At 38.2% G+C, this 17,074-nt stretch overlaps 1 protein-coding gene across 1 annotated transcript in view; it reads left to right on the top strand.

The window, feature by feature from the left end:
• The window catches only part of LOC126185161 (SET and MYND domain-containing protein 4-like), a 140,313-nt gene that overhangs the window by 120,878 nt on the left and 2,361 nt on the right, over positions 1 to 17,074 (top strand). The window contains exon 8 of the mRNA XM_049928007.1: positions 3,897 to 4,236. Within this exon, the coding sequence (XP_049783964.1) occupies positions 3,897 to 4,236 (340 nt within the window). The remainder of the gene's footprint in view (positions 1 to 3,896; positions 4,237 to 17,074) is intronic.

The raw sequence follows: 17,074 nt of genomic DNA, 5'->3' as shown, positions 1-17,074 counted from the left end.
AACCTGCATCCCATATTTACTCAGATGACTAATTCGTTACTACTCTCTCCATATAGTACCTGCTGCCATTGTGTTTGATTATTGATACACACTTTGTAATGGCATTTAGAACTGAAATGTCACCTTATTGGCTCTTTTTGATGATATTTTGACGTGTTGTGGGTAGAGTTGTAGGTGTAAGTTTTAAACATTTTGCTGTTTGTTGTTTTTAAAATAAAATTTTGTGCATAAATATGGTTGCACAATAATTATCCTTTGAAAGCACACTGTAACACATCATATCATTTGTTGAGAGATTCTGAGTGATTATCCTGTTCCATACCAACCAGCAAGTGAGAGTGTTGTAAAAAGAGAAAGCTCAATATTAGGGTAAGTGCATGACCTATTTTGGGTGGTAGGTAAGGTCTGTGATTGATTGTATACATATAGACTGAGCTCCACTATGGCTTCTAGCTCCGTGCCCCTCACGTTTGTTGTATTATAATGCCAACTATCAAAGTTTTGTTGTAACATAAAAGGTAATGACAGCAAATGTGCCACTTAATGCAGTACACATGCTACTTTACTTTTCTGTGTGAATATGGAGTCGTACTGTGTGGAAGGTATTTCCATAACAATAACATGGTCAGTGCACACTTGTGCAATTCTAATTGCACTATATTGATGTACATAGAATTTGTTGCTATACTGTAACTTTGTTAAACCTGTTCGTGTTGCTTCATAATATTGTTACCAAATTACACATAGGAATGGTTATCAACATAGCATGGAGCTGCACTTTCTGACCTTTCAAGTTTCCACAGCTTATTTATGGCTGCACGGTGCAATGACATTTAACAAAATATGTGCAACTAACCTTGTTAATTGATTAGAATCAGTAGGATGTTGAAAACTGTAAGCGACTGCAATGGATTGACATAATTGTGTTATGCAGTGTTGTCCAGACTGTACATTGCTCTCAATGCTTGTGAGACATAACAGATTTCCCATTCCTCTCCAGTTGACTGTTGAGGACTGCATGTCATTTATTTAAGAGTGGTGAGACTAGCAGTATTTCAAATACCATAGATAAAGGACCCTGTTACTAGTTTTACTACATTTAAAAATAGTTTATATGAAACTAAAATTCAAGGTGAAAGAGGGAATGAAAAAGGAGTAATCAGTGTGAGTTAAGAAAATAATTTATATATCATCATTGAAGAAACAATATTGTATAACTGACTATTTTAATTTTCTGGGATTTACCATTCATTGTATGGGCTAAAATGTCGTGGTACGACAAACACGTTTTCCGTAGACCGATTATTCTACTCCAGTCAAACTCACTCACTAATATTATGCCCTTTCACATTGACAAGGTATAATGACATGTACTATCACATTTCCATTCCCATTTGAATTGATGGTGCTTCATTGGCTGAGCTTGGTGTAACACTGACCTCTGCAGTCACATGAGGGATCACTGACAGGTCTGTGTGAAGCTATCTCTGCTTGTTGCTGGTACACCATTCTCTACATTATCTGACTGGATATATTTGGACAGCTACTTTCACAAACATTGGTTTGTTTTTTATCATCGGACTCAATTTGAATAGTATTAATTTTGTCAACATATCAAACAGGGCCAGCCATGGTGGCCGAGCGGTTCTAGGCGCTTCAGTACAGAACCATGCGGCTGCTAGGGTCGCAGGTTCAAATCCTGCCTTGGGCATGGATGTGTGTGATGTCCTTAGCTTAGTTAGGTTTAAGTAGTTCTAAGTCTAGGGGACTGATGACCTCTGAAGTTAAGTCTCATAGTGCGTAGAGCCATTTGAGCCATATCGAACAGGAATAAATTATACAAAAGTATACCATATTTATGACATTACTGTCCTTTTCGGTCAGGAGCTGGGTATGGATAGACTTTGTTATGATTACGTTATGGCAGACAAAACCTTTCCACTTGATATCCAACTTTGCTGACTTCACATAACATATTATGCAGTGCAATTTAGCTTTTGCAAAAATGACCAAAGCTAATAGTTTCTACTGCATAGTTGATGCCCCCACCAATGATTTTGGAGGAAAGAAAACAAGGAATTCCTCTGTAACTCCCAAAGTGCTCTCATGTGCCTTGAAAATAGCAGCATGTGTTATGTTACTTTTGAGAGGCATTATATCTTCACAGCTTCTCAGTTATACAGAGATTAATATTACTGTTATCTGCAAGATGTCAATTAATTTACATTAAGTGATAGAAAGGCAGCAGATAATCCACACTTTTTACTGTGCCAGTAATATGCTGAATGATAGTGGCAAGAAAGTGTTTAATTCTTTGAAAGTCATCTGTCTGGTGTGAGTAAACAGTGGAGGGTAGCTGTTATTGATTATTGGCTCCAAAATTTCAAGTTAGTGTTAACATATACAGTGTAATTGAATTGAGAACTTAGCTGGAAATCCTAAATTGTTTGTTAGTTATTACTGTTGTAATTTCTAAAGGTAATATAAAAAGTAAAAAAAAGTATACTTTTCTCAGTTACATCACCAGTTTAAGCTCTTAGAATTAATTTGTTAGCTGCCATGAGGCTGCTGGTGGGCACAGCAGAGCCTTATGCCTGATGCTGTGGCTTGGCCTGGCAGTGAAACATCCATCTCCAGCCATGCAACAGCCATATCACAACAATCACAAGCACAGGAGGGTAGATTCACTCTGAGAATGTGGACTGTGATGACTTATATTACAAAGTAATTTAAGCCACTAGAAGTGTAGTACTAAAGGAGCACATTGATGTGGTGGTTTTCTATGCTGATAGAAAGTTGTTTCAGCAAGTCCTCATAAAAACAGTACCCTCACTCTGTATACTAGTTTCCAAATAAGTGTGTAGTGAGCTCATTGTTTAAAATTTCAACATTATCCTAATACTATTTACTGAAGTTTTACTCAACAGCTGTATGATTGACAGAAATTTCTGACAGCATCTGTTATCATAATATATGTCCATACACGCTCCACAAGCACTTGAGTGCATGGTGGAGAGTACTTAGTACCTATATCAAACATTCTGTCCTATTCTATTTGCACATGGAATGAGGAAATAAACAAATATGATGCTTTGTACACACCATAATCTCTATTCTCATGGTTCCTGTGAAAGATATATGATGGAAGCAGCTGCACTTTTAAACAGTCTGCCTCAAATACCAGGTACCAGGTCCTGAAATTTCCATGACAGTGTTTTGTGAGGATAATGTCACATTTGTTCTAAAATATTTCCATGTACATTCTCTGAATATCTCTTACATTTTAGTTTGGTCTCTACCAGCTATTTACAATGCACCTGTTAATACGTTTGATGTATGCTGCCATAACTACTTGATATGAATTTCAAACAGTGGAGCAGAACTTTAGAATGGTTTAACTGCCATCATGTATGCAATATCCTCGAAAGATTGAACACACTTTCCCAGAATCCTTCCAACAAATCTTTCATTTGCCATCTGTACCACCAATTATACATTACTGGATTTACCTTTCACTCCAAAGGCTGAGATGTTATCACACAACTCACTCAGGGGCAGCCAGGCATGTTGAAATGTACTTGTACTCTGAAAACATTACCAGGGCATAATTTTTCTCTGTAGCCACTATTGTGGATCCTGTAGCAAATTTTTGGTGTGAAGTTGTAGTAGGATCCATTTTTAAAACCTGAATCAGCATCACGTCTTTAATCAAAGGAGGTAGTATTTCATAAAATATTTGGTGTGAAGAAATAACTAATGTCAATTTCTACTCTAAACCATATACGACTCCTTCGTAATAATGCTTTCCCTGTTGTAAGTAGTATGTGCATAAAGTAAATGAGAACTCTCATGGTTTCGTAAAATTGTCAAAGGTTTGGCTCTTTTTTTTTCTTCAGGTATTTCCACGGTACAAGTGTTGCTGTGCGTACAGTAAGAACACTTCACGTAGGTGAAATGGTTTCTGAAAATTATGGCCCAAATTTTGTGCAAGTACACAAGGAAGAAAGGCAGAATATTCTGAAAGATCAGTATTGGTTTGAATGTAAATGCATTCCTTGCATTCAGGACTGGCCAACTTTTGTAGAGATGGACTCGACTGTTCTCAGGTTCAGATGTGACGCCGGTACAAACTGCAACAATGTTGTGTGTGTTCCGACATCGATAGAGCATTGTTTCGTACAATGTACTGAATGCAAAGGCTACACAAACATTCTTAAGGGCCTTAAAGCACTACAGGTATGTAATAAATATGTAAAAGTTATGTTAAGATGTCCTAGAATTCTGCTTGAACGTTGGAAACAAAAATCATGTAGGAATAGTGAAACTGTCAAACACGAGAAATGGGTAGAAATATATACTTTCGATTTGCTTATACATCTCTCTTACATGTAATTTTTAATCATTAAATCTACAATCTATTTTGTTGTAGGGATAATATTCTTTCATGGTTTTGATAGTAATTGATGTACAAAACGTATTATAGTAACCATAAATGTATGTAGTTGTAACATTTTCAGTACGACTCTACCCTCTTGCACGAAATATGTTTCAAAGAGTGTTTCGATGGTTCATTCACATAAAGAGAATAATATAAGTAAAATACTGATTGGATTTTTGTTACATTTGTGTTTCTTATAATATTAGAAAACAAGTATCTTTGTGCTGTAGATCACCAGTCTTCATTTGGAGTCTCCCTAGCTATAGTTAAGAGTGATGCTTACAGAATACACTCACGAGAATTATAGATAGTTGCCGTTGAAGCATGATGCCTCCTGACATCACAGTCAATGAAATAGTTTGCCACATCACATGACTGGGATGTTGTCGGACCCTAAGATGACTATCACAATGACACTCAGTGGGCAGAGTCAGTTTCTGACTTTGGCTGCCCAACATAGGTGTCCTGTAATCACCAATTTTTCACATGTCATTGTGTTAAGGATGTACCACGAGTACCTTAGTTTAGAGAAAGCAGTCATTACAGGAGTCCAACTACCAGGGTAACAATACAGGCCGGAGAAAAACGTGATAGAGCAGGGTAGGAGATGTTGAATTTAGTAAAATTTTCCAAATAACCAGAGATTGGAAGTGCGCTGTCAAGAAGTTAGGGCCTTGAAATAACACCTAATCGACGATGATTAAATTCCTATACGTTGCTGGTTAAGTTAGACGTGAACTTTGTTATGTTTACAGGGTGAAGCTTGAATATCAGATCAGCTACTCTGAAAGTGCTATTAACTTCTTAACAAGAAACAGCCCTACATTAAGGTGGGCAACATGTGGTAGAGTGCATGCAGAATAACGTGGCCAGTAGATGCACAGTTGGCAGGGCATGCCAAGTGCTGGAGGGGAAGTGCCATTCTAAACTGAAGTGTATGCTCACATTTTTTAAAAAATATTAAGTGGAGCCCCTCCATGCCAACACTTGTATGGTGACCATTCAAAAAGATCTACTGTCACCTCTGATTTGGTTAGTATCTAGAAAGAATTCCACTGAAATTGCAACAAAAGCAGTAATTTACTTTTGACTTGCTTGTTTACCATTTGTAACTTTCAGAGAGGCGTGATGAGTGGCAAATTTGGCATAAAACCTACATTTCTCTTGTTGCCATGTTAAAATTTGCTTCTTCTGACAAAACACAGTGGAGTTTACACAGTGTCACCTCACTAACATGTTGTGCAAATGTAGTCACAAGAGAAGTCTGAAACCGTGGTTTATTAAGTGAGTAACTGAGGAAAAGTAAGGGCTATAGCTTATGAAAAAGCACATCCTTGGTACAAAAATAAACATTTAATGACTTCCCTTGTACTGTTCTAAAACCCACAGCATTTCTCATTCCACCAGCAACAGATGGCCCTTAAAAATTACACTCTTTCATCAAAAAAGTCTGTAGTTAGTGGAATAACATGGTAGATAATAAGGTATTGTATAATGACCGCATGCCAAAACACTTTCTTTTCGAATGCTATAATTTTCCAAAATCTCATTTTGATATCTCAAACTGTTTATGAAATATGAGGAATGTTGTGGATATTTCATTTTTGCTCTGTCACTTGTGTGTGCGATTGCAACTGAGTGTGCTATATCAGATCAGTTTTCTGGAGATTGGTGATAAATACAGACTTCCATCCAAGGCTAAAGAAAGATTCAGTATGTGGATTGAATTTCATATACAGCAAAATGTTGTGTAATATGCACAAAATGCAAACTCACAGTGACCCTTAGTTTTAATTTCGAATTTCATGCAGTGTATTGCGTAAGTGCAAATATTACAATAACTAGGACCATTAATGAAATGAATAGATTGTGGTAAATCGTTTGAAAAAGATGGCAGGGTGTGTGCATCGATTCTGTCATTGCAGTATGTTGAAGATGTGCTGAAAGTGGGTGAACAGTGTTAGCCTCCCCTTCCAAACAAATGAGTGAAATTGCCCAGCTGTTTGGACAAAAATTGGTCACTGCATATTGGCCACCGTATACTGTGCGGACTCTACTATAAGGTGAAATGTTATTGGTAACAAAATTTAAAGGCAACATGTTTTCAGTTTTGCTGATGGACAGAGAGCTTAAATGAAACTTTATATAACAATTACAGCATATTAGTAAGCGTAAAATATGAAATCAGTGAAAATGCAAGTAGAAATTAAATTTTTAATATATTTTTTTGCAGATCACATTTTTTACAACAAATTCTCAAAATCTCTGTTCCCAACGTAAGTGCAAAGTTGACATAATTGAAGAAATGATTGGCATATCCTCTCAAAAATTCCTGACATTGCGAACGATTGTCACTGTCTCAGAAATTCTTGCAACCAATTCGACGCACTTGTCGCTGCATGGCTGTAGTTTTATGATCATAGTTCCACAATGATGCACTTCTAACCTATTGGTATTTGGAAAATTTATTCAATTAAGTTTCCCCTATCCTGCTCTGACCTTATTATTAGGTAGGTTTACTACATCGTGTATGATGACAGTCACTGTCAACAACAGATAGGCTACAGCATATCAGATTACTTGACAGTTATATGCTGATGAAAACTGATGAGCAGCTATACCACCTCATTCATGTATTTCTTTTGCAGCACGTTGAGATTACTATGGATGAAGGAGCACCACTATTGGACCCCCAAACCATGGAAAAATGTTGTCTACTAAACATATAGAACATAATACCTGTCCATCCAAATGCACAGTGTCTTCTTAACGATTGGATTTTTCAGCACCATTTAGTGAAATTATTGCAAATAATTTAGGCTGTCCCCTTTTTTAATTTTTATTTATTTATTTCTTTTTTAAAAGAATTTTCCACTGAGAGATATGATGAATCCATTAAAAATGACAATTCTCACATCTCAAAATTTTTAAGCATATAACTTGAGAATCAGTATATGGATTTTGATGGAGTTTTCATCACTGTACAGCATAGCTGCTGTGAAAGTATTTCAAGCCATATTTCGCAGACTAAGGCGAATGGTAACTAAGATACAGTTTTACTGATAGAATGCGTTCAGAAGTACCTTTTCTTGCAGCTTGCTTTTCCTCAAAGTTATGTAAAACATGTATGCAGACAAAAATATTAATGAACTAATTAATGCTGGTAGCTGATATTGGAAATACAAGAAAACATCTAAAAAGATTCTGTATGAGTCACCACATGCTGCACTACACTGCTAGATTGAATGAAAATTTGCCTGTACAGCATTTGTAGCATACTTTCAGGAAAAGCCACTTTCCCAGTAATAAGCCCTACTTGCTTGTCATTTACAGACAGACATGTGACTGTCATTGTCTCTCTAGTGTCTCTCACTAGAGAACAACACAAGAACCCGTGATGTCATCATGTACATCAATTTGTTCACCTGTAGCACACTACAGGCATGACAATACACCACACCACACACTTCTGACTTTCTGAATGATGTGAAGAGTGGGTGTCCGTATGATCCCCTCCCTTCCTATCATGCTCCTTCAAACATCAACTCAAGTCTACTGAGCTAATTTGAGATGCAATTAAGGTTGATGCATGTTTCACGGATGTAGTTTGCTCAAATCTATGTGAGTGTTGGACGGTGGTTGATTGATCATTGGTCAAGATGTCTCCCCAACAACTTTGGATGTCTCGAAGTCTGCACAGTGATGCATTGCTGTCATCATCAGGAAAGTAGCATACTTTCAGGAAAAGCCACTTTCCCAGTAATAAGCTCTACTTGCTTGTCATTTACAGACAGACATGTGACTGTCATTGTCTCTCTAGTGTCTCTCACTAGAGAACAACACAAGAACCCGTGATGTCATCATGTACATCAATTTGTTCACCTGTAGCACACTACAGGCATGACAATACACCACACCACACACTTCTGACTTTCTGAATGATGTGAAGAGTGGGTGTCCGTATGATCCCCTCCCTTCCTATCATGCTCCTTCAAACATCAACTCAAGTCTACTGAGCTAATTTGAGATGCAATTAAGGTTGATGCATGTTTCACGGATGTAGTTTGCTCAAATCTATGTGAGTGTTGGACGGTGGTTGATTGATCATTGGTCAAGATGTCTCCCCAACAACTTTGGATGTCTCGAAGTCTGCACAGTGATGCATTGCTGTCATCATCAGGATGAAAGTGGATGCTACGTAGTACTTAAGTAGGTTTCCCTAATTAAGTTGCTCATTAGTTTTATCCACATTTTTTATTGTTAACTCCAGATTAAATGGATAGCCATGCCATTGAAGCAAGAAAATATTAGGAGTTGTCATTTCATTATTTATTAATCTTGATTTAGTGCTGAGTTTATTAATACAAATTTCTACTGGTGTGTAGTACATTAGACTCCTTGTATTTATAGTTTTCAGTCTCCTATCATAGTTTTGGATCAGCACAGTACATGCCATGCATGGTACAACTTACTTTAAAGCTATATTGACTGTTAATCAACTAAAACCATATTGACTGTAGATCGACTGTGATGGTTTCAAAAATACGAAAAGGTTTTTTAGAGACTGCCAACAGTCACAGAATTTGTTGACTACTCACATTATTTAAGGAACCAATAAGTTTTGAGGTATAAACTCTTCTTCAGGCTATAAAGCAATGCAAACATATTTAACAAAAGTACACATAGATATTAAAGTTGTTCTGTACAATGTTGTCACGTACTGCGGTCATCCTGTGGAGGGAAAGAAGGATAACTTAATATGAGGAAATATTCACATTGTATGTTAGTCTGCTTTTCACATAAAACATTTTAAGTACTCGCTAACTTTGTTTATATGGAGTGGCTGTCTTCTTGTGGTGTGTTCAGGCACCTCCATGCTGTCGCTCCTCGGGTCTTGCTACCTACTGTTAATAAACTTGCAAAGGATACTTAAAACATGACATACAACCAACTCTCTGTGGAGTAAAACAGGGTGGTCAAAACAAAGCTTGTTTCGATTTAACTATCGATATGTCAGTCCTGGTGTTGTCTATCACTTGCACTGTCTTCTGCACATCTTGCTGTCACATCTCTGATATTGGTCAACAAAATATATTGCAATGAGAGACACTGTGATAATTTAATGTTAAAAATGACAGTATAAAAATATTTAAAGTATTATAAAGACATTGCTGGATCACGGATTCATATACATTCTTAATTTTTACACATTTTTACTTTTTAACAGTGTTGAATTGAAGTTCATGAAGGAATGTGGGTTCTTGAACTCTGTAATTTCATTTAGCATCTTTATTTTTAAGTTTTAGCCGTGGATGAATATTTCCGTTTTCTCCAAGATATCCATTTGCCAGCTTTCCTTTAAAGGATGTAATACTTTAAGATTGTCAACAGTGACTGCATATTACTTTATAAATGCCTGATTTGCTCAGTTTCTCAGCTGGTTGTGAGGTTTCATGTGCCAGTTTCTTCTATAAGTTCTTGGTAGTGGCTATTTTGTCTAAAATGACTCCTACATATGGTATAGTTATATACTTAGATTTTTGTGTGTTACAGGTGGAGGCTATGTCAGTTTGTTTGCTTTCTGTTATGTGTTGTGAAAGTTCATCTACCTCACGCACATGATAGCCATTGTTATGTGGAAAATCCAGGATGGAATGTAACAATATTATGAGAAGGAAAGTTGCTACTCACCATATAGCCTCTTTACGAACACAGATATTAGGATCACTTTGGCCACCAACAACAACTTAAGGAAGAAATTCACAACTAGCTGAGAAACTGAGCAAATCAGGAATTTATAACATAACATGCAACCGTTGCACCAAATACTACATTGGCCAAATGGACTGAAATTTTAAAACCCGTTTTAAAAAACACATTGGCTGTTACAGACTTGACAAAACCAACAAGTCAACATACAGGGTGTGCCATTTGGAATAGTCATTATTCCAGGATATGAAAGAAATAATCATTCAGAGCAAAAAAGTCTAGTAAGGGCTATGAACACTTCTCCAGTGGAGGAGATGTGTTTCACAGTATCCATTACTGGACTTTTTTCCTTGTTTTGGTCCATACTACCCCCTCGTAAAATATGAAAATCGAAGAGCTTGTAGTAGAAGGATTTGTTTCACAGTATTGAAGATAAAGTAGTTTTCATTGGTCCAGTCAGCGAAGAAAAATTCCGGGGAAAAAATCGTCTAGTTGCAAAGTTTTGCACAGCATGACTGGTGGGGCGTGAGCAGATTTAAAGGTCACTTTTTATGTTTTCCATGAATAACTTGACACCCGCAGCGTCTAGTGAAAATGTTTCCCAGTACAAAATTAAACTACATTAAATTTCCTAAAAACAAAAAAAAGTCGTACTCATTTTTCTCTAGGACTTAGTTTCCACATTGCAGGAGGTGGAAAATCATAGGTAATTAACAAATTGCTCTAACAGTATAAAATTAATGTGCCACATTAAAGTGCAGTAGAGCCATATGAAGCAATAAATTGTGTTCTGGGGATGCAACCGGGTGGAGGATGTGGTTGTGGAGGGTAGAAGCGTGAACAAAGGGAGGCCACCAGAATGTGGTCACGCATGTCACTCCTTCACAGGTCTGCGAATTGAAAAGTGAGGAGGTGGTTCCCTACTTTTTACTCCATTATGTCACACGAAGCAACTACAGGGCATTTCACAAAGTTACATGTGCACTCCACAGTGTGCCGTATGAATCACTGGTGATGCAGTGCGCAGACATGCCCAGGGAGTGTCTTATTTTGCACAAAATGTGTTGACACTACATGGAATGCAGATATGAGTTATTAATGACACTAACACAGGTGAACCTCAGCACACAGTTCTACACTGCTAGAGCAGAATTTGATTCCTAGTCATCCTGTATGGCAGCTAAGTGTTTTTTCCAGGAAAGGCAACTTCCCCCACCAAGAGCGCTGCTCACTTTTCAGTTTACAGACAGACTATACCTCCCCAGCACTTTCTTGTCCAGCTCTCTAATGTGAGTAGATAAAATAACTTCATTGATCTTGTGTTCATATAGCGGAGTCGTTATTAGTTTATTAAGTGAGTACTTACTAGCATTTTTTAAGTGAGCTATTATGTAGAATAGCTCAACAGCTGGAGCTGTCAAGTGGTTACCAGAATGAAGTGCCTTTTCCAGGCATAACAACTTCAGCTATTTGAACATAAGTCATATTGTGCATTACAACAGATTACTGTTCCAGGCTTGAACACGATCAGTCCCATTCCATCAGAAATATTCACAATCGTGTTAGAAGATAACTGGACATGTGGTAAGTGGCTCCACTCAATGTAACCCACTCGACAAGTGCCAGCAATTCCCAAATGGAAAATATTTGTGCAGTCTACCAGTAACACAATTAATGGTGAGAGAAGTGCAGTAACTTGAGTCACCATATGACTAAAACACAATTACACGGCTTTACAGTATGCTGTCAACAATAGACAGCAACAAGGTGCCACATCCAAATTAAACACACAGGAATGTATTTTACATAGCAGCTCATATAACAATTGCAAATAAGCACTCACGCAATAAACTGAACACAACTCCACCATATAAACATGAGCTCATTAAGGTTATTTTATCTACACTCACAAGAGTACTGGACAAGAAATGGTGGGGAGGTGTAGTTTGTTTGTAAACTGAAAAGCAAGCAGCACTTATTGTGGGGGAAATTGCCTTTCCCCAAAGAACACAACAGCTGTTGTACAGGATGACTGAGACCCAAATACTTTGCCAACAGTATATAACTATGTGCAGAGATTTATGTAGATTCTTCCATATGTGTTACCTGTGTTAGTGTTATTAGTAACTTATATCTGCATTCCCTGTAGTGTTAATGCATTTTGTGCAAAATAAACACTCCCAGGGCAGGCCTGCACACTGCGTCGTCAGTGATATGTAACAAGGCACGCTGTGGAGAGACCGTATAACTTTGTGAAACACCCTGTACTTGCTTCTTGTGATGTAGTGGAGTAGATAGAGTGAAGAATCACCTGCTCACTCTTCAGTCTGCAGGTCTTTGAAGGAAGAGAAGTACATGATAACATTCTGGTGGCCTACATTCCCTTGTGCTTCTACCCTCCACCTTCATGCTGTTACACCACCCAGAACACAATATATTCCTTAATACAGCTCTACTGCACTTAGATATGGTACACACATTTAGTATTTGTCTTTACTCCACATAATTCAAAGATTAAACATTTATTCTATACTGTTCAAACAATATTTTTAATAATTTATGATTTCTCCATTCCATGAAAGGTGGAAACTGCCAGTCCTAGAGAAAAAATGAATAGGACATTTTTGTAGTAATTTTGTACTGGGAAACACTTTCACCAAGAGCCGCAGTTTTCTAGTTATCTGAGGAAAACTTAAATAAGTGACCTTCGAACCCATCCCCACCCCAACACTCACACCTAGCTGGTCAGTATTTTTAGTATGTTGTTCATAATACTCCCTCCTAACACTGCGCAAAAATTTGTGAGTACACAATTTTTCCCCCTAATGCACCTTTTTTGGTTTTCATTGACTAGGCTACATAGCTATTAATGTATGTTTTTTAGAGTCATTTTTGCTAGACTCTTTTTTTTCCCCTTCAAATGAAAAAACTGCATTGTAGTTCCCTCTCCAGATTGTCGCACAGAGGACGAAATGGTACATATCGAAATAGACGACAGAGGGATAGAGAAACAATTAAAATCGCTCAAAAGAGGAAAGGCCGCTGGACCTGATGGGATACCAGTTCGATTTTACACAGAGTACGCGAATGAACTTGGCCCCCTTCTTACAGTGGTGTACCGTAGGTCTCTAGAAGATAGTAGCGTTCCAAAGGATTGGAAAAGGGCACAGGTCATCCCCGTTTTCAAGAAGGGACGTCGAACAGATGTGCAGAACTATAGACCTATATCTCTAACGTCTATCAGTTGTGGAATTTTGGAACACGTATTATGTTTGAGTATAATGACTTTTCTGGAGACTAGAAATCTACTCTGTAGGAATCAGCATGGGTTTCGAAAAAGACTGTCGGGTGAAACCCAGCTCGCACTTTTCGTCCACAAGAGTCAGAGGGCCATAGACACGGGTTCCCAGGACGATGCCGTGTTCTTGACTTCCGCAAGGCGTTCGATAAAGTTCCCCACAGTCATCTAATGAACAAAGTAAGAGCATATGGACTATCAGACCAATTGTGTGATTAGATTGAAGAGTTCCTAGATAACAGAACGCAGCATGTCATTCTCAATGGAGAGAAGTGTTCCGAAGTAAGAGTGATTTCAGGTGTGCCGCAGGGGAGTGTCATAGGACCATTGCTATTCGCATTATATATAAATGACCTTGTGGATGACATTGGAAGTTCACTGAGGCTTTTTGCGGATGATGCTGTGATATGTTGAGAGTTTGTAACAATGGAAAATTGTACTGAAATGCGGGAGGATCTGCAACAGTACACTTGTTCACCCACTGTTTGAATATTGCTCACCAGTGGGGGATCCGTACCAGATAGGGTTGATAGAGAAGATCCAACGGAGAGCAGCGCGCTTCGTTACAGGATCATTTGGTAATCTCAAAAGCGTTACGGAGATGATAGATAAACTCCAGTGGAAGACTTTGCAGGAGAGACGTTCAGTAGCTCGGTACGGGCTTTTGTTGAAGTTTCGAGAACATACCTTCACCGAGGAGTCAAGCAGTATGTTGCTCCCTCCTACATATATCTCGTGAAGACTATGAGGATAAAATCAGAGAGATTAGAGCCCACACAGAGGCATACCGACAATCTTTCTTTCTACGAACAATACGAGACTGGTATAGAAAGGAGAACCGATAGAGGTACTCAAAGTACCCTCCGCCACACACTGCCTGGTGGCTTGCGGAGTATGGGTGTAGATGTAGATATGGCTGTTCCTGTCATATACCTGAATATTGACCATCCCTCATAGGACACAGTGTTGCAATTGACAATGAGCTTAAAGTACTACATACTTAAGAGAATAGCTGGAAAATTGATGCCTTTGAAGAAATGGAAATAAAGTCCTAAACAAAATTACAGACCTCAAGGTCTCACATTTCTTCAATTCCATATTGTTAAAATAGAAAACTCCATGAAATTTGACCCCATACATAGAAAGAACTAAGACAGTATAGTACATTAGGTAACAGCAAGAAAAACGCAATGCAACAATCAGAAATGACGCTTTTGTTCGAAGAACATAAGTTCACTGTGCTCACTGTGATTCTTGATATGGTCCCCTGGACATTACAAACAGTGGGACATGGTTCTTAATAGGGGTGAACACCATGAATAGCAATGCTGCTTTGCAATAATGTACTCTCATGGTGGCCACTAGGTTGGTAAGAGTTTTTGTAGTAGGGTGTTCCATTTCTCCACCAACACAGTTCACAATAGCTAAATGGTCATTGGTCTGGGCTGCTAGAAGCAGTTGCACTTCGTCATCCATAAAAATGAAGTCAGTGCCAAATGCACCCCTGAAAATATTAACACGGGAAGGAGTTCAGTGTCACAATAAAATTGATTGCTTAGTGTTAAAAGATTTGGAGGTCAGCTACCCAAACCACATTATGCCTCCCCACACCATAACACCTAGATCGCTGGAACAGTCATGTTCGACGGTGTCTGTGGGTACATTGTGCGTTCCCACCTTTTGCCATACAACATTATGCCTCAACACACCATAAAATCTGGACTATTAAAATGATCATTTTCGACAATCTTCCTGGTTTTGTTGTATTTTCCTGCCTCTCACAATATAAGGGCATGTAATGCACGCAGGAGTATTGCCAAAAATGATAGTTTTGGTGGTCCAAGTGTTATGGTGTGGGCAAGCGTAATGTTGCACGGGTGTACTAACCTCCAAATATTTGAATATGGTACACTCATTGGTCAACATTATTGTTACACTATACTGCTTTCCCATGTGTGTCTTTTTCAGGGGTACATTCGACCCTGACTTCATTTTTATGGATGACAGTGTGCAACCACATTGCACAGCGCAGGTGGAGGAACTCATGGAATGAGAGGATATTCGCCAAATGGATTGGCGTTGTCCATTCCCCCAACTTAAATCCCATCGAGCATGTGTGGGATGCATTGGGGAGATGTATTGTAGTGTGTCCCCACGCACCAACTACCGTCCAGCAATTGTCAACCATGCTAGTGGGGTATGGAACAGCCTACTACAAGAAAGCCTTACCAACCTCGTGGCCAGCAGGGGAGCATGTTGCAGAGCACACATTGCCATCCGTAGTGGCCACACAACCAGTTAAAAAACATGTCCTGCCTTTTTGTATGTCCAGGGGACCATTATGAATCACAATGACTTCAGTGTAATTTTTGTCATTGATTAAAAGTGACATTTCTGTTCATCTCAGTGCATATTTGTTTCAGTTACCTTCTATACTACAGCAGTTCTTTCTACATATGGTTAAAGTTTCATTTAGGTATGTTACTTGGCAATGACAATGCGGAAGTTATTTTCATCCTTAAGGTTTGAATACCGTTGAATATTTTGTCAGTCAACATCAGAGGTGCAACAGCAAGATGCGCAGGAGTCATTGCACACGATGGACATCACCAAGATAAACATACTGACAGTTAAATTGAAAAAAGCTATGTGGTTAACAAGATTAAGGGAGACAGCCATTTCATAGGAACAAAGCGGGTGAATATTTAAAAAAAAATTTGCGAACAGCGGACCAACATACAAAGTGAAATAAGTCCCCAATACTAGGTTATCATCCTCTCTCCTCAGGATAACTGCAGTACATGCCAACAATGAAAAGAACGACCTTACTATCTATATGCACTTTTGTAAAATGTGTGTGTTGCTTTATAGCACAAAGATGAGCTCTATACCTCAGAATATGTTGCTTTATTAAATAATATGAACAGTCAACAAATTTCATAACTAGTAGTGGTCTCTGCAAAACCATGTCACTTGATATAACTGTTTATAATTACTGTTTCCAACAGCAGAGATTTCCAGTGGAATGAATTACAATGAAGTCAGGATCAACATACATCATTGAGTATGTTCTTCAAATATAAGTAATCCCAGATGATAGTCTACTTGGTAACTGGTAGTGGGAAAAGGGGTGTACACATTTTATTGTATCCAGATTGAAGATAGAAACCAATGGCAGTGATCACTGCACTTTTTGCACAATGTCTATTACCCTCAGATAAAAAATTCTCTTTTGACAAGTGGCCCTTTCTTTTCTTAACAGTACTTTCTGATATACTCACTCAGGCTGAGTTCACACCCAGAGCACTGAAGCATATAGGCTGCATTCCACAACTTACGAAAATAGATCAGTATTGTAATTCTCATCAAACCAAGTCTTCCCTGACCTTCAGTTTGAATATTGTCAAGTTAATGTGATGTGTAGGAAAAACACCAGGTCTTATAACCTACCAGCATCTCAAGGAAGGCTACAAATTCGTAATATTCACCATACGGGCTGGGTTGCACACCAAAGATGCCTACTCATTATGTAGGTGTCATTATTTAATCAAATAAGTTTTGTATTTACTTAATTGTTGACATCCTTTCTGGCACGTATAGCTATCTCTTCCACAATTTAGGCCCTTAGT

Source organism: Schistocerca cancellata, chromosome 4 (genome assembly GCF_023864275.1).
Source record: "Schistocerca cancellata isolate TAMUIC-IGC-003103 chromosome 4, iqSchCanc2.1, whole genome shotgun sequence".
Lineage (NCBI taxonomy): Eukaryota > Metazoa > Arthropoda > Insecta > Orthoptera > Acrididae > Schistocerca > Schistocerca cancellata.
This window is presented reverse-complemented; position numbering and strand designations above follow the sequence as displayed.